This window comes from Macaca fascicularis, chromosome 1 (genome assembly GCF_037993035.2).
Source record: "Macaca fascicularis isolate 582-1 chromosome 1, T2T-MFA8v1.1".
In the NCBI taxonomy this organism is placed as follows: Eukaryota; Metazoa; Chordata; class Mammalia; order Primates; family Cercopithecidae; genus Macaca; species Macaca fascicularis.
The window spans coordinates 531,528-558,440 of NC_088375.1; the positions used below are offsets into that span (position 1 = coordinate 531,528).

General features: G+C 36.0%; 2 protein-coding genes across 2 annotated transcripts; one reads left to right on the top strand and one right to left on the bottom strand.

The window, feature by feature from the left end:
- The first annotated feature begins 5,659 nt into the window (after positions 1–5,659).
- Positions 5,660–6,971, top strand: LOC123572821 (olfactory receptor 5AR1-like). Its single transcript, XM_045390375.2, has 2 exons — positions 5,660–5,789; positions 6,145–6,971. Exons 1-2 carry the CDS (start codon positions 5,660–5,662, stop codon positions 6,969–6,971), a joined length of 957 nt encoding a protein of 318 aa, XP_045246310.2.
- A 9,669-nt stretch (positions 6,972–16,640) lies between these two features.
- Positions 16,641–17,576, bottom strand: LOC102123963 (olfactory receptor 10A7-like). Its single transcript, XM_005539534.3, has one exon. The coding sequence runs from the start codon at positions 17,574–17,576 to the stop codon at positions 16,641–16,643; it is 936 nt and encodes a 311-aa protein (XP_005539591.3).
- Positions 17,577–26,913: the final 9,337 nt, after the last annotated feature.

A 26,913-nucleotide genomic window follows, 5' to 3' on the forward strand; every position in this document is an offset into this window, starting at 1 on the left:
GGGTGCTGTTGTGTTCTGCTACGTGGCAGGGACATTCCCTGGCCAGGCCTAGCAAGCAAGGAACCACCCAGAAGGATTAATTTACCATGTCCAGGTGCCGTAGGACCAAAGCAGGGCAAAGATGGGTAAGTTTGAAGTTGAGAAACAGAAAAAGTTGGGAGTGGAACAATATTTTTATTCCTAACAAGAGAAAATACGAATCACAACTAGCTTATAAGAACATTTTCCATCTTTAAGATCAGCAAAAACAGAGATAGAAGATGATTGATAGATAGATAGATAGATAGATAGATAGATAGATAGATAGATAGATAGATAGATAGATGAGAGAGAGAGGGAGCAAAATGATAGATAGAAGAGGTAAATTTATATGAGAAATACAAACCTAGACAATAAACTTTATCGGAAAGACCAGAGAAAGAAGCATACATGCATTGCTTGAGAAGATTTGGCAACATTTAGTAAAACTGCCTATTAAATTTCCCTTTCACCCAACAATTCCTCTTCTAAGAAACCACCCCAGTGATATACTGGACCAAGTAGGGAAAAGCATATGCAGTTAGCTGTTTATCATTGCATTTTTCCTAATAACAAGATCTGGAAACCGACTCAAATGTCTATGAACAAAGACAAGTGATCCTTGCCTCTCAGCCTCCCTAAGTGCTGGGATTACAGACGTGAGCCACTGCACTGGGCCTCTAGCTGTTTCTTAACTATTTTCAGAGAACCCTGTCAGTGCCTCAGCAAAAAGATAAGCCTGAGTGAAATTTCAATGATCCTTTTGCATTTTGATTAGAAACAAAAAGAAGAAAGTTCTTCAATCTGCTAGTGAATGAAATCAAAAATTCCTTTTTGCCAGAGGAAGTACCTGAAGTTTCTTTCATGTAAAAATTAAAAGAAAATGTAAACTAATTCCTTTTTTTGTAACGTTTAAGGTCACGGTACATATTCAGGTTTGTTACGTAGGTAAACTAGCATCACAAGGATTTATCGTACAGATTATTTCATCAGGCAGCTAATAAGCCAAGTATCCTTATTTTTCTTGATCCTCTCCCTTCTCCCATCCTCCACCCTCCATCAGGGTGTGTTGTTCCCCTCTATGGGTTAATGTGTTCTCATCATTTAGCTCCCACTTATAAGTGAGAACATGTGGTATTTGGTTTTCTGTCCCTGCCTTAGTTTGCTAAGAATAATGGCCTCTAGTTTATGGAAAATGACCAGACACATCAGAAAGTTCATGGTGGCAGGTATACAGAACTCTGAATTACTGCTTTTTAATTTATACTTCTTCATTTTCTTCATTGATAAATGTTGGTTTCTCCAAGAAACTTCTATAAGATTTTGTTTGTGGCAGCTCTTTTATGCCACTTAAAATTAGTTTTAAAAAGCTTTACTGAGTTATAAAGATACACAGATAACTACACATATTTAATGTGTACAGTTTGATGAGTTTAGACATAAGCAAACACCCATGATATCAAGATCACAATCGAGGTAATAGAAGTATTTAACACCACCCAGTGTTTCCCTGTGTTCCTTTATTTTTGTTTTTAATTAGAAATAACTTCGTATTTATTTCTTTCTAAGCATTATAGCAATGCATTTATGCCAGTTCACAAAACACAGAAAGTAACCTCCTCTTTCAAAAGACTTTCAGGCATCAGCAAAAAGACTTTTCTCAACCACTCCCTAATTGTCTTTATGTAGGCATCTTTGGGTTGCACAAACACCCCATGCAGTGCTTCTTACTAACTCAATCATCAGTAGAATGTCCTTAAAAAATTCCCCTGTGTTTCCTTCTTTTATCATTAAATTTGAAGGAGAGGAGAGTGAAATTCCTTGGAGGATCACAGTTCGTCAAACCTTTGTGTTTCCTGTGAGTGCATAAAGCATTTCATCATATTTCTTCTGGGAATTGTTTGTGACACTTAAATACGTCCTGCACACAGGAGCGAGGGTGGGATGAGCAAGTAGCTCAGACGACGACCAGATTAATTCACCGTGTTTCAGTTCTTCTCGGAATATATCTTTGGTTTAATCCATCAAAGAGGAGGAACACTCAACCTCTCACCAACAGGTAGAAAGCAGGCCAGGTCATAGGTCAGAATGTAGAAAGCGATGTGACCTGCTGGGGTGGAGTGAAGCAGGCCAGGTCATAGGTCTGAATGTAGAAAGCGATGTGACCTGCTGGGGTGGAGTGTTATGCTGCCCAGTGCCCTTTGAGCATGGGTTCTGCTTGGCACAAATTCCCTGCCATTTTAATATTGAAAAAAGACAAAGATAATGGGTTTGGTTTTTAGGATATCTCGTTACAAGTATAAATTCAAAAAATGCTAGGAATGGAAGATTCTACAGAATTTGTATTCGCCACCCCATCTGTATCACAGATAGGAAAGGTGCATCTAATGTAGCAGTTTACTGAGGTCAAACAATTTATTCTTTAAAAACCGTAGGACTATAACCAGGATCTCTAGACTCTTGCTCCACTATTCTTTTCATATGAACTTGAAAAAGCAAGTGACACATAAAAATCTAAAATACATTTTTTTCCTTTATTTACTGCCATAACAGAATAGTTGTGCTGGTCTTTGGTTAAATATTTGAGTTTATTATTAACAATGGAATATGCTTATTTGCTGAATATTCTACCATTTCTTTGAGTCTAATGGGCTGAACGTTGGCTATATGAGACCAAAAAGAAAAGTGTAGAGGTTTACTTTCCTTTTGCCTTAGTCAAGCTCAATTTTGAATATTACATCCTTGTCTCTAAATATCATTTAATGGAATTGCTACAGAATTAAATTTGTGTCTCCCCAAAAGTTCAGGCAGTTTGTGATACATCCTCTCTAAGGAATAAGCATGAAACATTTTTTCTAGGAATTATGAGTGCACACTCATCTAATGAATTAAAACATCTATACTTGCACACAATGGCCAATTGCATTAAACACCCAGCACAGGATATCACTAAACTCAGCCCTTTGTATATATTGTAATCAATTCTTACAGAAAGTTTTTAAGGGAGGCATTATTAGCCCCAATGAACAAATGAAAAATTATGACTCCAAGAAGCTGAGTATTATGTTGAAAATCAGGAGTAGCAGATGGTAAAACCTGAAATTGTCTGTCCACTATAAATGAGAACAGGCAGGGTAGTTTATGGCTGCTGAAGCACCTTCTAATGCACTGCTTTATTTAATCAGAGCCTTGAATCTATAAGGGAGGAGGAATTATTTTATAATTACATTTCCAATCAAATGAAATGGATTGACTGGCACATACTCAGGTGTGGATTAGAGTACTGACTCCTAGTGCTTCTTACAAGGTTATCTCTTACTCCTTTAAATACTGCAATCTGGTATCTGCATTTTAATTAGTGTCTGTTTCCTCACCTATAAAGGTACAAGTATAGGCCAGGCACGGTGGCGCATGCCTGTAGTCCTAACACTTTGGGAGGTCAGGAGTTCAAGATCAGCTTGGCCTACATGGTGAAACCCCGCCTCTACTAAAAATAGAAAAATTAGCCAGGCGTGGTGGTGAGCACCTGTAGTCCCAGCCACTCAGGAGGCTGAGGCAAGATAATTGCTTGAACCTAGGAGGTAGAGGTTGCTGCAGTGAGCTGAGAACACACCACTGTACTTCAGCCTGGGAGACACAGCAAAACTCCGTCTTAATAATACATACACACATACATACATACATACAGTATAAGTATAAGGTTGGCTACATGGGTTCATTTTCAACACTAGGATTATTTTTTCTCTTGCTAAAGTTGAAGAATATGCTGACAAATAATATATCATTCTTTGCTGTTTGTTTTGTTTTTTTCTGGTGGGTTATTTTAAAATCCCTGCATGAAGAAATAAAGGGAAAAATGAATCCAATGATTACAGCACTACATAGGCAATTGGTAGCCCCGAATTCAATGGCTGATTCTGCAACTCAGAGAATCATCAAGTGACTCTGCCAGCCCCCTCAACCTAGGTTTTTATTTCCTCATCAATTTCATCTATGAAACCATGTCTGCATTTACTTGTAGTGAGAAATAGCTGAACTGGAGTAGGGACAAGTATTTTCCTCTTTTTTTGTAGCAGCTTAATTCACGTATAACTGATGTACAACAAATTAAATATGTTTAAAGTATAAAATTTGGTATGTCTTTATATAAAGTGTGTATGCATATATATGTGTGTGTGTATGTGTATATATATATATATACACACACACTCACAAAACCATTATCACTGTCAAGATAGTAAATAAATCCATTACCTCCAAAAGTTTCCTCATGCCTCTTGATACTCCCTCTCCTCTGTTCCACCTCACACACACCTCTATCCTGGTGACCATTGACCTGCCTCCTATCAATATTAATTATCTTACACTTTCTGGATTTTTATAAATGGAATCATACAAGGTATACTCTTTTTTATCTGCCTGTTTTCTCTCAGTCTAATTATTTTGAGATTCATTCACCACATTGCATGTGTGAATAATCTGATTCTTTTAATCATTAAGTAGCATTTCATTTTATGGACATACCCTAATTTACTTACCCTGTCACCTATATACGGTTATTTAATGGCTGGATCACAGAGTTGGTATGCGTATGTTTGAGTTTATAAGAAACTACAAAGGTGTTTTCCAAAGTGGTTGTACTACTTTACATTTCTACCAATAATGATGAAATTTCCAATTATTCTATTTCCTTGTCAACACTTGGTATAGTCAGTTTAAAATTGTAATCATTAGTATGTAACATTATTTTATTGTGTTTTTAACTTGTATTCCCCTAATGAATATTTGAGCACTTTTATGCATTTATTTGTTATTTGGCTATCTCCTTTGATGAGTAAGTATCTATTGAAATTTTTGGCTGATTCTTACTGGATTGTTGGATTTCTTATTATTAGGTATTAAAATGTTTTTGTATGTTATGGATACAAGTTTTTTTAAATCAGAAATATGTTTATTTTTATTTTTCTCAGGCTACTCAGTAACTCCGGCTTTTAAAAAAATTATCTTTTACTGTCCTTTCTTGTATTTCTGACCTCTGCTCCAAGTTTTTCACTTTCTGTATCTGTGTGATGCGTTGTACTTTGAGGTCCTTGTGTCACTTATTTTCCTTTCTGTGTCTACCTGTAATGAAAATTAAAGTTTATTCATTATCTGCATTTATATTTGCTTTGTTTTAGAAAGAAGAAATAATGCTGTTCTTCTTTACTCATTAATGAGACACACAATTGTGCAGACTGAGTCAAACATCTAGTACCATGTGATAAATTACCCCAGAACACCAAGGTCATTGGAGAAGCAGAAGTTGCCATTCCCAAGAAGTTAACACTTCCTTCTGTTGTGAATGGGCACATGGAGAGGACACATCACCACTTTTAACAAAGCATTTGGGTTATTCTATCGGTCGTAGAATCTAATTACTGGAAAGATTTTTACGAATTATCCTAAACAAAGCCTTCATTTACTGTAGAACTATATGTATACACACATACACTACATATATATATATATATATATATATATATATATATATATATATGTATCTGGCATATGATTGTTCATCTTTAGTTTGAATATTTTCAGTGACAGGAAATTTACTACATCCATCAGCAAACTAAATCCAGGCACATACAACCTTGAAGCAATGGATACAGAAAACCACTCAGTGGTGACTGAGTTTATCTTCATGGGCATCACCCAGGACCCTCAGATGCAGATCATCTTCTTCGTGGTTTTCCTCATAGTTTACCTGGTTAATGTAGTGGGGAATGTTGGTATGATTTTTTTTTTTTTAATCATGAAAGTCTTTTTTATTTTTATTTTTTATTTTTTTAATTATTTTTTATTATTGTACTTTAAGTTCTAGGGTACATGTGCATAACGTGCATATACACCATGGAATACTATGTAGCCATAAAAAAGGATGAGTTTGTGTCCTTTGTAGGGACATGGATGCAGCTGGAAACCATCATTCTTAGCAAACTATCACAAGAACGGAAAACCAACCACCGCATGTTCTCACTCATAGGTGGGAACTGAACAATGAGATCACTTGGACTTGGGAAGGGGAACATCACACACCGGGGCCTATCATGGGGAAGGGGGAGGGGGGAGGGATTGCATTGGGAGTTATACCTGATGTTGGTATGATTATCCTGATTATAACAGACACTCAGCTTCACACACCCATGTATTTTTTCCTCTGCAACCTCTCCTTTGTTGACCTGGGCTACTCCTCAGCCATTGCCCCCGGGATGCTGGCTGGCTTCCTAACAAAGCACAAAGTTATCTCCTTCTCCAGCTGTGCCACCCAGTTTGCTTTCTTTGTAGGTTTTGTGGATGCTGAGTGCTATGTCCTGGCAGCCATGGCCTATGATCGTTTTGTGGCTATCTGTCAACCCCTCCGCTATAGCACCCTCATGTCCAAGCGGGTCTGCTTGGCTCTTATGCTGGGCTCTTACCTGGCTGGTCTAGTAAGTTTAGTAGCCCACACTACCCTCATCTTCAGCCTGAGTTACTGTGGTTCCAATATCATCAATCATTTCTTCTGCGAAATCCCACCACTCTTGGCCCTCTCTTGTTCAGACACCTGCATCAGTGAGATCTTGCTCTTCAATCTGTGTGGCTTCATTGAATTCAGCACCATCCTCATCTTCATCTCCTATACCTTTATCCTTGTTGCAATCATCAGAATGCGTTCAGCCGAAGGCCGCCTTAAGGCTTTCTCCACCTGTGGGTCTCACCTTACTGGCATCACCCTCTTCTATGGCCCAGTCCTGTTTATGTACCTGAGGCCAACATCCAGCTGCTCTCTGGACCAAGAGAAGTGGGCCTCTGTGTTCCACACGATTATCATCCCCATGTTGAATCCCTTGATCTACAGTTTGCGGAACAAAGATGTGAAAGCTGCTTTCAAAATACTAATTCGAAAAACCCTCAATAATAACACAAAATGAAAATCTGTTTCTGTCATAGGTAAATAATAGTAGTGGAAGGAGATAGAAAATGCAAATAATTGTTTGATAAACACCACCCAAGTTACCATCTCCTTGCTAAGTGAATATTAAGTTCTGAAGGGTGGACTCTAATCCTTAACTCTACAATCTGAAAGAAATATAAGCTAAATTAGTATTTTTGAAAGACATACTGGGCAAGATGCATTCATTTCTTATTCAATGCCGGTTTACATATTAGTTAGAAATTGGGACAGGACTCAACAGGAGAAAGAAATAACCAATCACTCTGAAGCATTTTTTTTTTTTTCCTGGGGTCATGAGGAATGCCAGGTCCAAATGTTGAATTTTTTTTTTACTCTCAAAAGAAGTCAGAGAAAATGTAGTTAAAAACACGGAGAATGGGGTTGGTGTGAGGGACAATTTAACCCAATCTGAGATCTATCCATTCATATATTTAGCAAAATATTTTAAGTGTTATGTATGCCAGGTTCTAGAGGGTATAAACACAAGGCTTTTTTTTTTGCCAACAAGGAGTTTGCTGTGCTTTCAGTGATTGTATTGTCTCTCTGAATCTGCTGCCGCCAGTAACTAAATCAGTAACTCTGCAAAGTCCAAGGATAAGAGCGGGGATTTAAGTTCTGCTGGTAACTAGCTGTAATTAAGGAATAAAATTGTCTTCTTTTTCTGTCCTCAGCTTTCCCTTTAGTGGGTTAAGTGGTTGTGTTCAACTAATAACCACGGGATTTCTTTGACCTTCTCTGCCTAATGTTAAAAGGGAGTAGGCATCCAAGTTTTGTCAACTTTATATATTGACATCTTCTTGGCCCTCAGAAAATCCAAGAACTCTGGGACTCAAAGATAAAGTTGGGTGCAATCTCTAAAGCTAATTTTAGCAAGACTGTAATGTCTACAAAATTAGCTTGCCTGTTCCCATCTAAAATTAGTCCTGTCTTGTATCTTAATTAGACCCCCACTTCCCTTGGGTGCTGTGGGTCTCCATGCCCTCCATGCCCTCCACCAGCATCCCCAGGCCCTTTTCAAAGAACAGTCTCATTAACCCTGATGTGTGAATGACTGACAAGAAAAAATTATATAATTTTTATTCACATGTTCTAAAGGCTACAAAATACTCAACTGAAAACAAGAATGCCAGGTATCAGCGGCAGATTGAGATCTTGGAAAAGCTAACATTTCCCCAGATGTGCTGAAATTGTCATCATAACAGTTTTGAATACTTATAATCAATCATCGTTCTATTTCAACCCTTCCTCCAGTGCAACAGTTAAAAGTCAGGGGAACACAATGGTTCCTTTAAAGTGTAGAGCTGCCATATTCATCATGAAAGGCACTGAAGAGTTTTTAAGATAAAAAACCTAGGACTCACTGGGGTTTATCTGTACACAAGTTGTAATTGATCTAGTTTAAAATTAGTCATATCACAACTTATTTTGGGGAAAGAACCACCTGTAGCTAACGCACAGATATAGAGTTGATGGTTCAGAAACAGTCCAGATCTAGCCTTCAGTTTCTTTTTTTCACCATTGTGAAAATCAGGTATGCTCTGTGAAATATAAGAAAAAAGAGCTTTCCTATACCATTAACTATAAACCAAGTACATGTTATAATTGATAGAGCAGTTGCCTTAGAATCAGGAATCTTGGAATCCCATTGCTAAATCTTTGATCAGTGACCTTGTGGCTGCAGGGCTACCTTTTCTCATTTCCTGTACTCACACAATAAACAAACCACTCTAAATCTTATTAAATTCATACAATAATCATTTGAAACAGATATTACCCTCATTTTAAACTATTTTAATATTTTATTTATTTTTAATTTTTGTGGGTACATAGTAGGTGTACGTATTTATGGCGTACATGAGATGTTTTGATACAGGTATACAATGTGAAATAAGCACGTCATGAATGGCGTATCCATCCCCTCGAGCATTTATCCTTTGAGTTACAAATAACCCAATTACATTCTTTATTTTAAAATATACAATTACGTTATTATTGACTCTAGTCACCCTATTGTGCTATTGAATAATAGGTCTTATTCATTCTTTTTCTATTTACTATTCATCCATAAAAAAAAAAGAATGAGATCCAGTCATTTGCAACAACATGGATGGAAGTGGAGATCATCACGTTAAGTGAAATAAGCTAGGCATTGCCCTAATTTTAAAGAGGATAAAACTAAAGCTCAGATAGGTCAACAAATTTGCCAACATGAAGAGATAGAAAAAAAAAATCAATCCAAGGCTGCACTTTCCACTTACTACTGGCAAACATGCAGGTTTTGGACTATTTATACAGGAGCCTTCCATAAGTTCTGCTGTTTTCCAGCTGTGTGACCATGGGCAAGTTACTTGATCTCTTTAAGCCTCAGTTTCTTCACACACCAAGTGGGAATAATAATACTTATCTTTTAGCATTTTACAAAAGATAAGCTGCAATCTCTAAAAAGTATTTGTTACATAAAACAACATTTAATAAACATGAATTCCTTGTATTTTCCTTCATTTATATGTTAAGTATTCATAATTATGCCATCAATGTGATATAATAAAATAAGGACAGTAAGTGTTTTGTTTTCCATGTAGTTAGTGGTAGAAATATTCACAGAAATATATAATGGCAAGGTAAAAATGGATAGAAGTTGGAAAATCTTGGTCTTAGCCCCAGTCCCACCAATAATTGTCTCAAAACCCTTAATCACTGTACCACAGTCTCTTCATCAGTAAAATAAGAACTATTATTTATACCTTATCTACCATATATGTTTGCCCAAATAAGAAGTCAATAAATATTTTGTGTTTTAAAAAGCCCGACTTCTCTTTCACAGATTAACAACTTTTTCCAGTAATAAAATCAAACAAAGGTAAACATGCCAATCATATTCTCTACTGTATGCTGCAAAATCATATGAATTGAGGTTTTCTCAAACCAACCAAGAGGTGGTAACCACTGTACTGGGAGTTGTGAAAGCAAAATTTATGCAGAAATGGTTAAGAACAGAGATGTCAGAATGAGATATAGCTGAGATTCAATTCTGCATTCTCTATTCTTGAACTCTGTGGCCTCAGGTGAGAATTTTCTAAGCAATCTGTGCTTAAGACTTGGTGGACAGTATAAGATATATACCTGATCTCATGGAGTTTGCATTTGTAGGGAGATAAAATAGATCAAATACCTTGTATCACTCATGGAGTTTGCATTTGTAGGGAGATAAAATAGATCAAATACCTTGTATCACAGGAAAAATAATAGTAAATGCCAAAAACGAATCACAAACTTCTGTAATAGCTCATACTAAAAGATATCCTCTCCCAAGGGAGCATTAGATTAGAGGCTTTAGGGAGGAGAGGGAATTTGGATTGTCTTTGAAACAAGGAAAGAGGAAAGCAAATGAGATAGAAAATATCAGAGGGAAGAAACACATGAATGAAGGCAAAGAGGCTGGAAACAATGGAATGAGGCTATTTGGGTTGGGTGCCCAGTGGAAGTGTTGAAGGTGGAATGTAGCTTAATAATCAGGCATCAATTTAAAGACATGGGAGTTTATCCTTTGAGAGCAGAGATTTCTGTCACATATCCATTATTAGAGCAACCTTTGGGAAAATAGTGCGGCCACACAGCCATCAGGCTGGCAAATCCAAGTAGGTAAGCGTTTTCCAGGTGGGTTAGTGGAGTCTGGAGCTTAAGGATTAGCATAAGAAAATCATGCACACGGAAAAATGTCCTGTTATACTTAGTTCAGTGTGACTTTAACAGTGACTATAGCTACAATTATTCTGAAAACATGTATTGTTACAGGTATTGGGACATCTGGACTTTCTGTTGTTGTAGGAGTTTGTCCTCAGAGGCATTACCAAGCTACTTCCTTAGCTGTGAAAATCTTAGGACCTTGGGTCATGACTAGTAAGGAATGTGCCTTGCTAGTTTTAAGATGGAATTGATTTTAAAATGGTGTCACTCTAGCTCCCATAGGCTCCTGCTTCCCTAGCAATATGTCCTGGGACATATTAAGTGGGCAGCCAATGTTCATTGAACAAATGAATGACCATACCTTGCTGGGCTAGAGAAGAGCTACTGAAACCTAGATCCAACTCTGGGTTTAGAAAATGTACTGGAGATATGTATGAGCTCCCTAAGATTCATAGGACAGTGTTAGTAGCCTTATTTCTTACAATGATGACACTGGAGTTATGAAAGTTTAAATGCCATGTCAATGTGCTTTTAGCTTATAAGTAGTGGAACTGGAATCAGAACTATAATTTCTCCTGATTCTTACTCCAATATTTTATAGCATAGAGAAATATCTTGCACTGTAGAAAGTGGTTACAATGGTTAGCATTGGGGAACAAGTTTAGGAAACTTCTATAAAGGGCTGGATGTATGGATTCTTCAGTCTAGTGATTTGATTAATCAGTCAGGATTCACACAAGATTGTATTATGACACACTTGTTGAAAAAGTCACATTTGCCTATGACTATGGAGAGCTAAATCTTAGCAAGGTCAAAAGGACTAGAAAGGCCATTATAACATGAATAGGTAGAAAGAAAGAGGCAAAATAAGAGCTGATATCTAAGAATCATATCAGGTTCTGTATTTGCTGAAAGAGTGATATTGATTAGGCATAGTTAGTTTCACTATGAAACAAAGTCCTTCTTAACATTTTATAAACCTCACACCACTTTGTAATTGTGGTACTAATTAAATCTTTTCAAGTTAAGAAAAAGACAACCATTAGGAAAAATGGTAACAGAATCTATGATAGTAGTGTTTATCATATCCTCTGTACCAAAAGTGATGACATTAAAACCTTCCAATGTTGCATTATTCTTAAAATTAAACAGCCAGGTCCAAAAAGTGAAAATGAAAAAGCTATCTCAGAAGAAATTTTGACAGTTTATAGTAAATCTATTTTCAAGGACAATAGACATGATGATGTCAGATAGAAAGATAGATAGATAGATAGATAGATAGATAGATAGATAGATAGATATAAAATCTAAGGACAGTCTCATTTTTTAAATGAGGGAACTGAAGTCAATTAGAAAAGAACTTATTTCCCATATTCATAGCTAAATTAGAACCATGCAATTATGCTTTCATTATTCTCATTTTAAATACAGTCTAATAATAAACAGTAACACTGATCAAGCACTGAAAAAAATGTAGTTTATGACAAGTCTATTCTCCAATTATTTTGTTTATTCTAGATTTTATTTTTAAATGCTAGTTTATTTTCTTGCTATGTTGTTCTCAATTGCTCTAGTCCTAAACAAACGTAGAGAGAAAATCATCCAATTGAACATTTGGATGGTTGTGAAGGTTGTGAAGGACCAGTAATTGTTTAGTTCACCATTCTTTGTGTTAATCTTAAAATCAATTGTTCTTGGCCAGGCGCAGTGGCTCACGCCTGTAATCCCAGCACTTTGGGAGGCCGAGGCAGGTGGATCAAGAGATCAGGAGATCGAGACCGTCCTGGTTAACATGGTAAAACCCGTCTCTACTAAAAATACAAAAAATCAGCCGGGCACCTGTAGTCCCAGCTACTCAGGAGGCTGAGGCAGGAGAACGGCATGAACCCGGGAGGCGGAGCTGGCAGGGAGCCAAGATACTGCCACTGCACTCCAGCTGGGATGACAGAGTGAGACTCCATCACAAAACCAAAACAAAAAAAAGGACAATTGTTCTTTTTTCTAACAATGATTGTAATATATATCATATAGAATTACCAGTTAATATCTTTAAAATATCTTATTTTCTTTTTATGTCAAAAGAAACAAACATAGGCAAGGTGGAAACTTTGATTGAAGTCTAGACAAGACATAGGATAGGAAACAGGCTATCCAGATTGCATTATTTGTCTTAGTTCACCCAACTTTAAATTACTGACGACAAACACACTGGTCAAAGATGAATGAATGGATTCCCGTTTTCACCAAGTCCTGTGCTCTTGGGATTGCTATAATCAAAAAAAAAAAAAAAAAATCAAAATCAAAAAAATAGATGTTGCTCTGGATATGGTGAACAGGAAACACTTCTACAGTGCTGGTGGGAATGTAAACTAGTACAACCACTATGGAAAGCAGTGTGGAGATTCCTTAAATAACTAAAAATAGAACTACCATTTTATCCAGCAATCCCACCACTGAGCATCTACCCAGCGGAAAAGAAGTCATTATATGAAAAAGATACTTGCACTCACATGTTTATAGCAGCACGATTCGCAATTGGAAAAATCTGGAACCAACTCAAATGCTCACCAATCAACGGGCGAATAAAGAAAAAATGCTCATCATCACTGGCCATCAGAGAAATGCAAATCAAAACCACAATGAGATACCATCTCACACCAGTTAGAATGGCGATCATTAAAAAGTCAGGAGACAACAGGTGCTGGAGAGGATGTGGAGAAATAGGAACACTTTTACACTGTTGGTGGGATTGTAAACTAGTTCAACCATTATGGAAAACAGTATGGCGATTCCTCAAGGATCTAGAACTAGATGTACCATATGACCCAGCCATCCCATTACTGGGTATATACCCAAAGGATTATAAATTATGCTGCTATAAAGACACATGCACACGTATGTTTATTGCAGCACTATTCACAATAGCAAAGACTTGGAATCAACCCAAATGTCCATCAGTGACAGATTGGATTAAGAAAATGTGGCACATATACACCATGGAATACTATGCAGCCATCAAAAAGGATGAGTTTGCATCCTTTGTAGGGACATGGATGCAGCTGGAAACCATCCTCCTTAGCAAACTATCACAAGAACAGAAAACCAAACACCACATGTTCTCACTCATAGGTGGGAACTGAACAATGAGATCACTTGGACTCAGGAAGGGGAACATCACACACCGGGGCCTATCATGGGGAGGGGGGAGGGGGGAGGGATTGCATTGGGAGTTATACCTGATGTAAACGATGAGTTGATGGGTGCAGCACAGCAACATGGCACAAGTATACATATGTAACAAACCTGCACGTTATGCACATGTACCCTACAACTTAAAGTATAATAATAAAAAAAAAAATAAAAAAAAAAAAAAAGAAACTGTGATATGATTTAATACTACTCAGCTATAAAAAGAAATGAATTAATGGCATTCACAGTGACCTGGATGAGATTGGAGACTATTATTCTAAGTGAACTAACTCAGGAATGAAAAACCAAACATCATTATGGGAGCTAAGCTATGAGGAGGCAAAAGTATAAGAATGACACAATGGACTTTGGGGACTCAGGGTAAAGGGTGGGAAGGGGGTGAGGGATAAAAGACAACAAATAGGGTGCAGCGTATACTGCTCGGGTGGTGGGTGCACCAAAATCTCACAAGTCACCACTAAAGAACTTACTCATGAAACCAAACACCCCCCCATGTCCCAATAACCTATAGAAATAAAAAAAAAAAAAGAATAAATGAAGTCAAGGAATTGTTGTAAATAATGAATTGCTAAAAAGCAAATCTTTACTTCCACTTGTTTTATGTATTTATAAAGGCTAAGCGCCCTTATGAGAAGGGTTTTGCAGTGCTTTCTGCATTTTTGATTCATTCAGTTTTAGACTTCAAGAGGTAAGAGGGACTAATAATATTGTGGATCAAAAAAGAAATGTTTTAATTGAATATACATTTAGATATTTTGTGTTTTTTAAAATTAATAAAATATTATGTTTCTGAATTATAAAGTTAACTGCTAAGCATGCTTGTTTATTTGATAATGTCTGAGAGAATTATAAATGTTACTTTTAATAAATTATTCTAAAGGAAATTTGTTAAACTATGTATTTCTATTCCTACTTTATGTATTAATCAAATACAAAATATACCAAAGTCATCCATAAAGCAAGGTGAATATAAAAAGCAACAACAAAGAAAAAATAACTACTGTGTAAAGAATGACTATTTGGTTAGTGATTTTGCTTTTAGCTGTTTAAATATTTTTAATTTTAAGTCAGTGATGTCTAATCTACCTGTGCAATTAGACATATCTTATTTACTGTTTATATATGATCTTTATGTTTATTTAGAAAAAAATTGTTTCATTTTAGTTGTTGGATATATCTGAAAGATGAACTTTAAAAAAATTTTTACTCCACATTATTGAATAAACCAGTAAGAAACTTTTAGAGTTTGTCTCTAATTTAATAATGTGTAAATCACAGACCATATTTAATTAAATATTAATATTAATAGTTTATTAATTTTATTAATACTAAATTATATTTAGCTACTCTTAATTCAAAGAATAATTTTCCTTAAACATACTGGCTGAAAAGCATAAAAACACTGGAAACGCTCTTTTTCACAAACATGTGCTGCTACTTAATGTCCAGCACACATCACACAGAAAAATCTCACGAAAACATTAGTTGTGCTGTATCGCTCTTCTTCAGAATGCTTACATTTTACTAAGAATAAGCCCCTACGCTGTCCACAGTCCCTCAGCTTTGCATGGGCTAGCAGCTGCTTCCCCAGCCACACCTCCAATGCTCTGACTGATTCCCTCAAAGGGAGCACACGATTTTACACCTCCAGTTTTGGTCCAACAACTCTTTACTAAGAAAGACCTCAATCTTTCTCTTTTATCTCTTTCTGGTCCTTGCATGTAACCTCGTCAGAGGAGGACATCCTGCCTATTGCCTATCACTGCTTCTTGAACATTATTTCTTTATTACAGCTATCAAAATTTGTCACTTTATGTATAATGTATATAACATAGATAATAAGTACATGACATATATATGCTTTGAGGAAAAAACACATTTCTATTCTGTTTAACATTATATTACATAGTCATGCAATAATAGGCTACTAATGAATAAATGAATCCTTTAATGTGTTAATTAACATTTGACCAAATCTTCTGCTTCTGATCATTGCCATCCTCCTATACACACAATTAGTCTAAGGTCACCAGGAACTAACTTATACATAAACAAGATGTTTCTGACCCATTTCAAAGATAGGGAACACACATCAGGGGAACCATGGACTGTTTCTTCAAACCTAGGAAGAAATAGAGCTATCACAGGATTTGTGGGAAGAAAGGAGTTTAGGTGAAATTCAAATGAAGCAATATTTTGATAGAATATTACCAAGTAGGATACGTAAAGGGAACAATGATAAGTCCAAACCAAAAAGTAGATGTGGGGGTCCTCTTTTCCTGGAAACTACAAAATTAACATAGATGCGGACTGTTGCATTAAAAAATCTTTAATCTGAATTTCTGCACCTGAGTTGGAAATTGAGATTTCTCCTCTGCATCAAAGTGACTTAGATTCTCCAGCACAGAGAAAAACATTTCACCTCACTGATAAAATTTCAAAAAATTAATGTCAGATGGTCTGTGACTTTAAAGAAACAGGTGTTTGGTTTTGTTTTCTTTTCTTTTCTTTTTCAGTGAGTAACACAAGAGCAGTAGCGCAATGAAGGGAGTTGTTTGGACACCTTAAAGCCCTGCCGTGTGCTTGGAGGAAACGTTTTTTTCTGCTGAGTTTACACCTGGATTTATGTGCCTTTTATAAATGGCAAGGCAGATGTTGACTGTCTAAGCTATTTTTCACACTCTCACTTCATAATCAGAAGGTAATTATGTTAGATTAAGAGTGAAGGTTAGTGTCTCATTAACAGCTGTCACGTCCTCCGCTTTGCAATAGCTCTCCTTAAAGCTCCTTTCACATCTTGGTTCCTCAAGCTGTAAATCAAGGGGTTAAGCATAGGTGTGATCACCGTGTAGAAAACGGCAATGATCTTGCTGCCAGCCCAGGAGGACCTCGACTGGGGTCTCATGTACATGAAGATGGCAGTCCCATAAAATAAGGTCACCACTGTCAAATGGGAGGTACAAGTGGATAATGCCTTATACCGCCCAGAGGCTGACCGCATCCTGAGAAGAGATTGAAGGATCCGGACATAGGAAACCGTAATGAGGAGGAAAGGGATGAAGACAATGATGATACTGAAGATAAAAACAACTAGCTCCGTGAATGAGGTGTCGGTGCAAGCCAGACTCAGGACAGAAGGTACCTCACAGAAAAAGTGATTCAGGATATTAGGCCCACAGTAGGGCAAGCTCAACATGAGAACATTGATAACCATGGAACTCAGGAAGCTACTGGACCAAGAAATGACTGCCAATTGAATGCAGGTGTTTTGGTCCATAATGAAAGTATAATGAAGAGGATGACAAATGGCTACATATCTGTCATAAGCCATGACACCAAGGAGGACACACTCAATCATTCCAAAGGAGAGGGAGAAGTACATCTGAGTAGCGCAGCTGGAGAATGGGATGGTGTTCCTTTTCCCCACCAAGTTGGACAGCATTTGGGGGACATTGGTGGATGTGTAGCAAATATCCAGAAAGGATAAATTAGTGAGGAAGAAGTACATGGGAGTTTGGAGGCAAGGTTCCATCTGGATAATAATGATGATTATAACATTTCCAGCCATAGTTGATAAATAGAAGAACAAGAACATAATAAAAAGAATCAGCTGCATCTTTGGTTCAGAGGACAACCCCAGGAACACAAATTCAGTGACAGTGAAGTTTGTGTTTATTGACTCCATCTTTCAAGGCATCTTCCTCTCACAGTACCATTGACTCAACTGAAGACAAAGTCAAATTCCCTATGTCAGAGGTTTGGAAACTCAAGATGGAAAAAATAAGGAGAAATCCTGGTCTAAGACTGTGTCCTGAGTATCTGAGTTTTAGTACAAATGGAAAGCTTTTCTTCTGCTTTTTCAGGGAATATATGATGAGATCAGACTGTCAAATTCAAATACTGATTTGAGTTAAGCAAATATTCTTTCCTTTTCTGAAAGGGAATGCTCTGTTGCCTATTCATAATCATTTCAAACTTGATTCATTCTTCAAAGACTTAGTCACACTTCACTTACTTCACAAAGATCTGATTCTTGCTGTTGTTGTTCTCCACCTAACAGAGCAACACATCACTCAAATAAATGGCAATGAAGATTATTGCTTCATGCATTACCCCACCCCACTAATCTACACATAAAGTCAAGCTTCCTCTACATTGCCCTGATGCAACCTTCTAGTCCTTAGACACCCTGACACCAAAAAAAGAATGTGCACACTAACAAAAAACGTCATGAGGCACATTAATTGGCAATTTTTCCACTTTACCATTTCCATACTGTGGAATCTGGGATGATCTTATTATGCATAAAATGAGAATAATAATAGAATATATTTCATGATAAATTTTAAGGACTAAAGTTAATAAGATATACAAAGAATTTAAGACAATGTCTACACATGGGAAGTAATCCAGAAACAGCATCTATTATTAATAGACCTAATAACAAAGTGATTTTACACTCATCTGGAATTTACTTCTTTAATAATAATAATTTCAAGGAAATAATGTTAATGAAAATTATCTAGACAAGTTAAAGTTACTAGGTATACTTACTGAGAACTCCTTGAGCCCCACCTGTGCCTATTTGCTCTTAGTTCATATGTAGTGTTAGTATGTTTGGTTAACTGACTTCTATCCCTGAGCAGTTCAAGAGGAACAACTTAAAAAGACATTTAGTAATGAAAAAGCCGAGAAGTAGGCATAGTTAAATAGCAAAAAGTAGCTGTCAATTATTCATCCATTGATTTATTAATTTCTTTTTTTATTTCTTTGGTCTTTTTTTCTTCCTTTCAAAACTAACTTCTTGATATTGTAGTATGTAGTAGACACAGTATACATTGATAAATATAACATACATTCATAATACTGTCGTGAACTTACAGTCATGGCAATTTGCCGTAAAGGAAGCAAACTGGTTCCTAAGGGAGTAGAGACTCTTGCTCAAGAAGACATTAAAGAAACAAGTAGTTACAGGTCAGGAAAAACAATATATCAAAGTATCCTTTTGTAAATAATATTGACTCACATGTAGTATATATTAGATGGCTTTCACAAGCTTTTATTTAAATCATGGTTTTCAAATCAAATACTTCTATGAACTGGCAAAACTTTTCATTTAGAATTTCATGTCCAGGGATAAGAAAAGATGGACCTGGAAGGAGGAGAGAGAAATCAAGTCACAGTGTCCTACTTCATCGGAGGTAGGAGGGAGGGCAGTGGACAGGACAATTTAATGCTGCCAGAGCTCAAATAAAGCCTTCCTATTTTCTACTCTTCTTAAGTCTTTATCTTATATTAGGAATAAATTTACTCTCATGGTTGGCATGATATCAGTCAAAGCTTATTGTCAAGCAATCATTTATTCTTTACTGAACAACACTAATGCTCAAGTCATCTAATTATATTTTAAAAAGTTGACAAAAAGGCACAACCTGTGGCTAACTTACACTTTACCCTATGCCAGGGTGTATGGAATTATATCAACACATTAGGCATTGTATGTATTAAATGGATAAATGACTCATCTTTCTATTCTGCAAATCATAGAAAGAAACCTAATATATCTTTTACATCAAAGTAGAGAAGTCTAATTTTCCTTCATAAATTCAAGATTTGCAAAAGCTAAAACCTTTAATTTCTATAATTTAAACCACCTGTATAAGTGAATACATTTCTTTCTCCAATGCAAACTAAATTTATGACTTACATTTGGTAGATAAGTTTGATAGATAGTGATGATATTGTTAGTCTCCAGTAACACTTCATTTTCAGGGAATAATTTTGCAAAGCAATGTAGTGTGGGGGTTAAGACCATAAACTATGGACATGAATAATTTGGACATAAATTCTGATACTGTCATTTCTGTGTTGAATCACTTGGGCAAATTTCTAAAATTCTCTAAACTTACCTTTGTCCTGCATTAAGCAAGAACTATATTAATACATAATTCATAGAATTATTTTGATGATTATATTAGAAAGTGCACCTGACAATTCTAACATAGTATCTGACACAGGTTAACTACTTTATAAATTATAATTAGGGTATTATATAAACTCCAGATTTCTTAAATTTGCTACTAACTGACTTGGGTTCTCGGAGTGGAAACACTACTAGATATAACCATATTGGGAGTATTTGTCATGTCACTGTAGAGGTATTTAGACACTACATAAACTCATACAAACCCTATGTGCATTTAGCATCACCAATACTTATGATATCCTTTCATTGATTATCAGTTTGCCAATAAATAATATTACTAAAAAATCCATTTAAAACTTAAAAACTTTAAAGACTAAGCAGAATAAATATTATATTGTAACACAATCCTATTCCCCATCTAATTAAGTAAGAATATTAGGGAAGGTTGCCAAGCAGGCCAAAAAATACCTTTCTAATTAACCTATTATTGAGTTATAAAAGGTATTCTGGAGACATAATTGTCATTTGATAAAATAAAAACACATCGCTTACAGTGCTTAAAAACTACACTATATATGATAACTTGCCACTTAGTGTGAGGTAGCTTCATAAATCCTCTTGAATTAATTATTGGAATCTGGTTTTGATCAAAACATGTAGGAAAAAAAGGAGAATATACAAGCCGAGGCTCCTGGAATTCCATGCCCTCATAGAGAGGCAAACTTTAAATTAGCAAGAATGTTGTGCTGGAAAACTTCATAACAAAAGTTAACAAATTCTGATGTTGTGTAGAGGTGAATAAGTCACCTCTTCTTCCAACAAAAACTCTCTCTATAGAAAGAAAAAAAAATCACCAAAAGAACTGATACTTGTTACTACACACTATGATTATTGCAGGGCAAGCATTTTGCTAAGTACTTATTTCATCTAAAATATATTTATATCCATTTTAAATAGTAAGATATTGCAGATCAGAGAGGCTTTACAACTTTCCCAAAGTTAGAATATTTATCAGAATCACAATTAGTACCCAAGTCTGAATAATACCAGTAGGTCCTTTAGTTAAATAACTGCTGTTAATTTTTATTTTATTATAATCATTTTACCTCTCAATTGGCTATTATAAACACAGGAAGAACAGACAAAGCATACCTTAAGGTCATAAGGAACATATGGATACAATCTGCTTAATACCTGTCATCTCCACATACTCATGCAAACAAAATCCCATAAAAGACAAAGTAAATGCTATTCATGTGAAAACATAAAATTCTATGGAAATAAAAAATATTTTTCTAATGACTATAAATGAGATACTGTTATAATACAACTTGTTTTATATATTTAAAAAGAGCATGATGATGAATTCATACACAGGGAAATCCTTAAGTTGTGTGAGTTTTTTTCACTTTAGGGCCCTAGGCTTAATTTTCAATTCTTGAGGGATAATGTCCCAGACCAATAGTTAAATTTAATGATTCATTTTGAGAGATTTCTTGTTGATGTGTTTACTCTTTTTTCCCATTCCTCTCCCACTGAATTAAACTTTGTTCATGGGTTAAATGTGGCTTGCTATCTTAGTGACCAGGGTATTTTCACCCCTCTATGTTGCTTGTCATGATTAGTCATAAAAATAAGTTTATTCATCACAGGAACAGCAATACCTAAAATAGAGGCTTCAGGGACTCTCCACAATCAACAGGAATTTAGAAGTGGTTATTATTCTAGAACATGTTCAATTACTCACATAGCAGATTTGAACTCCAGGTTGTCTTTGATCATAGCACACTCTAGACCCTTCTCTTACTGCATAATGGCTATACATAGTTTGTAAGGGAACAACAAGGCTTGCACTAAAACTTACTAGCAGTGTGACCTCCAATATGCCATTTCACTTTAATGAGCATCCATTTATTCATTTTTTTCTTTTCTCTTTCTTTTTCTTTCTTTTCTTTCTTTTTCACAGTTGTTTGTTATACTTTAATATTATACTTTAAATTCTGGGATACATGTGCAGAACGTACAGGTTTTTTACATAGGTATACACATGCCATGGTGGTTTGCTGCACCCAACAACCAGTCATCTGCATTAGTTATTATTCCTAATGCTATCCCTCCCCTAGTCCACCACCTCCTGACAGGCCCTGCCGTGTGATGTTCCCCTCCCTGTGCCAATGTGTTCTCATTGTTCGACTCCCACTTATGAGTGAGAACACGTGGTATTTGGTTTTCTGTTATTGTATTAGTGTGCTGCGAATGATGGTTTCCAGCTTCATCCATGTCCCTGCAAAGGACATGAACTCATCCTTTTTATGACAGCATAGTATTCCATGGTATATGTGTGCCACATTTTCTTTATCCAGTCTATCACTGATGGTCATTTGGGTTGATTCCAAGTCTTTGCTGTTGTGAAAAGTGCTACAATAAATATACGTGTGCATGTATCCTTATAATAGCCATACTGCCCAAAGTAATTTATAGATTCAATGCTATCCCCATCAAGCTACCATCAACTTTCTTCACAGAATTAGAAAAAAAACTACTTTAAATTTCATATGGAACCAAAAAACAATGCATACAGCCAAGACAATCCTAAGCGAAAAGAACAAAGCTGGAGGCATCATGCTACCTGACTTCAAACTATACTACAAGGCTACAGTAACCAAACCAGCATGGTACTTTTACCAAAACAGATTTAGACAAATGGAACAGAATAGAGACCTCAGAAATAATACCACACATCTATGACCATCTGATCTTTGACAAATCTGACAAAGATAAGCAATGGGGAAAGGATTCCCTATTTAATAAATAGTGCTGGGAAAACTGGCTAGCTATATGCAGAAAACTGAATCTGGCCCCCTTCCTTACACCTTAGACAAAAATTAACTCAAGATGGATTAAATACTTCAATATAAGACCTAAAACTATAAAAACCCTAGGAGAAAACCTAGGCAGTACCATTCAGGACGTAGGCACGGGCAAAGACTTTTCTTTCTTTTCCTTTCTTTTCTTTCCTATTTTCTTTTCTTCTCTTTCTCTTCCTTCCTTCCTTTTTTTTTTTTAACTGAAAAGTATTAATTGTGTATATTTATGGAGTGTGATATAAGGTTTTGATCTATGTGTGCCTGTAGAAATAGTCAATCAAGCTAACTAACATAGGCATCACCTCATTAACTTATCAGTCTTTTGTGGTGAGAACATTATTCTTTTAGCAATTTTAAAATACACAGTATATTATTAACTTCAGTTACTATGCAGTATATAGATCACTGAAACATTTCTCCAGAACTACCGAAACTTTTTACCCTTTGATCAACACCTCCCCTTCATCTGTGCCTTCCCCCACCCCTCTTAACTTCTGATAACCACTTTTCTACTTTCTTTTTCTATCATCAAATTTTTATATTCCACATACAAGTGAAATCAGACAGTATTTACTCTGTTACTGCCTGGCTTGTTTCACTTGGTATAATGTCCTCCAGTTCCATCTATGTTGTGAGCGACAGAATTACCTTCTTATTCAAGGCTGTGTAGTATTACATTGTGTATATTTGCCACGTTTTGTTTATCTATTTATCTGCTGATAGGCACTTAGGTAGTTTCCAAATCTTAGCTATTGTGAATAATATTGTAGTGAACATGAGAGTGTAGATATCTCCTTGATATATTGATTTCAATTCCTTTAGATATATATCCAGAAGTGAGATTGTTTGATCTTATAGTAGTTCTATTTTTCATTTTTTGAAGAATCCCATACTTTACCAAAATGGCTGTGCTAACTTGCATTTCCATCAACAGTGTACAAACAATTATCATTTGTCTTTTTAAACATTTACACTTAGCCATTCTCAGAAGTGTGAGGTGATACCTCATTGTGATTTTAATGTGCATTTCCTTTATGACTAGAGATATTAAACATTTTAAAAATATATATATCTTAGGCATTCACTCCAAAAAAAAAAAAAAAAAAAAAAAAAACAAAATTAAAAGAAGGGAATACTTCCATGCTCATTTTGTGAGAACGCAATTGCCCTAATACCAAACCCAGACAAGAAAATAAAACTGCTGGCCAGTATCATTAATTAACATAGATGTAAAAGTCCTCAGTACCAAATTCAGCAGCACATTAAAAAATATCATTTACCATAATCAATTGGGATTTATCCCAGGGTACAAGGATAGTTCAAAATATGTAAGTCAATAAATGTGGTACACCATTAAACAGAAATAATGGGAAAAGCCACAAGATTATCTGAGTAGATGCAAAAAATAAAAAAGTATAGAAGACATATACCTCAACATTCCTCAACAATAAAGGCTATGCATGACGGGCCCACAAGTAACAACATATTCAACGGTGAAAACTTCAAAGTTTTGTTCTCTAAGATCTGGAACAAGACAAGGATGTCCACTCTCATAATTTCTATTAAACACAGTACAGAAAGTCCTAGCCAGAGCAATTAGGCCAGAAAAAGAAATAAAATGCATCCATATAGAAAAGAAAAGATTGAAATTGTCTTGGCTTGCTGATGACATAAGCTTATATGTGAAAACCCTAAAGAATCCACCAAAAACAATTAGAATTGTCAAACAAATTCAGTAAAGTTGTAGGTTAATCACAATACAAAAACCAGTAGCATTTCTTTACACTAATAGCAAGCTATCTGAAAAGGAAATTAAGAAAATAATACCATTTATAATAACATCAGAGAAAAAAATACTTAGAAAATTTAACCATGGAGGTGAAATATCTGTGTACTGAAGCTATGAAACATTGATGAAAAAAATTGAAGACACAAATAAATATAAAGATATCCCATGTGCATGGATTAAAATTCAAACACCATTAAATGTACACATTACCCAAAACTATCTACATATTTAACATAATCTCTGTTAAAATTCTAATATTATTCACAGAAACTTTTAAAAAGTCCTAAAGTTTTTATGAAATCAGGAAAGATCAAGAGAGAAAAAATTACCCAAAACAATCTTGACTAAGCTATTGCAATCAAAGGAGCATGGTACTGCCACAAAAATAGACATGTCGACCAATGGAACAAGATTAAAGCCCTCAAATAAACCCACGTATGTACAGTCAATTGATTTTCAACAGAGGTGCCAAGAACACACAATAGGAAAAGCACAGTCCTTTCAATACATGATGCTGAAAAAACTGGATATCCTCATATGAAGAATAAACTTGGGCCTTGATCTCATACCATATACAAAAATCAACTCAAAATGGATTAAAGACTTAAAATATAAGACCCCAAACTATAAACTACTAAAAGAAAATATTTTTTAAAATGACCCTCACCAACATTAGTCTGGGCAATAATTTCTTGGCTAGGACTTCAAAAGCACAGAAAGCAAAACCCAAAATAGACAAATGGAATGGTATCAAACTAAAAGGCTTCTGTACTGCAAAAACAATAAATGATTTTTAATTAAAAATTAATAACATAAAAGACAGGGCACAGTTTGTGAGAAAATATTTGCAAACCATACATCTGATAAGGGACTAATATTCAAAATGTATAAGAAGAATGTGGAGTTGGAGCAAGATGGCTGAATAGAACCCTCCAGTGATCACCCCCTCTCCCCACAGAAACAGCAAATTGAACTATCCATATGAGAAAGGACCTTTATAAGAATCAAATATAAGATGAGTAATCACAGTACCTGATTTTAACATCAGGTCAAGAAAAGTGGCACTGAAGAGAATAGGAAAGACAGTCTTGAATTGCCTACACCACCTGCCCCCGCCATTCCCCATTCAGTACTGTTAGGCACAGAGAGGAAATCTCCATGTTGGAGGAAAAACAAAGTGATTGTGGTACTTTTGCGTTAGAACTCAGTGCTGCCCAGTCACAGAGGAATGCAGCACAGGGCAGAATTCAGCCAATGCCCATAAAGACAGCATTTAGACTAACCCTGGACAGAGAGGGGAGTCTTTCGTTCCAAGGCTCGGAATGTGAGTTCCAGCTAGCTCCACCACCACAGATTAAAGGGCTCTAGAGTCCTAAATAAATTTGAAGGGCAGCCTAGGTGACAAAGACTGTAATTTCTGTGCAAGTTCTGGTGATATGGTGGGCTGGGAACCAGCATATTTGGGGTGCATGCAATTCACTAAGACTCCGACTGGAAAGACCAAGAGAGTAGTTGCGTCACCTTCCCCAACTCCGGGCACCACAGCTCACAGCACCAGAAGAGACTCCTGCCTGAGCAAAAAAATAAAAATAAAAATAAAAAAAGAAGAAAAAAGAAGATTTTGTTTTGCAATTTGCATACCAGCTCAGACACAGTAAAAGTACCAAGCAGACCCCCAGAAGCCCTCATTTCAGGCCCTATGTCCTGGCAGTCACTTCTAGACCTGTTCTGGGCTAGAAAGTAACCCCATATCCTGAAGGAAAGAACCCAGTCCTGGCATAATTCACTGCCTGCTAACTAAAGAGTCCTAAGGCCTTGAATAAATATCAGCACTAGCCAGGTGGTAGTTGCCAGGAGCCTTGGATGAGATCAAGTATCATGCTCGCTTCAGGTGTGATGCAGTGCATTCCCAGCTGTGGTGGCCACTGGAGTGTTTATATCACCCTTATGCCAACTACACAGCTCAGTATGTATATAGAGAAATTCTCTTTGTTTGGGACAAAATAAGAGAAGAGAATAAGAGGCTCTGCCTGGTAATACAAGGAAGTCTGAATCTTACCCAAGATCAGCTTGGCAGTACCTCTAAGAGTCTACAAGAGTCACAGCATTACTGGGCTTAGGGTGTCACTAATGCAGATATGACTCCAATGACCAAAAATGTAGATTTCCACACTCATTTTTTTTGAATACTTGAAAAGCCTTCTCAATAAGGATGGGGACAAGCAAGCCCATTCTGTGAAGGCTGCAATAAATACCAAACTCTTCAATTCCCAGATATTAATGAACTTCCGCAAACATCAAGACCATCCAGGAAAACATGCCCTGACAAAACTAATTAAATAAGGCATCAGTTACCAATCCCAGAGTAACAGAGATATGTGACTTTTCAGACAGAAAATGCAAAATACTGTTTAGCTGAAGCTGAATGAAATTCAAGATA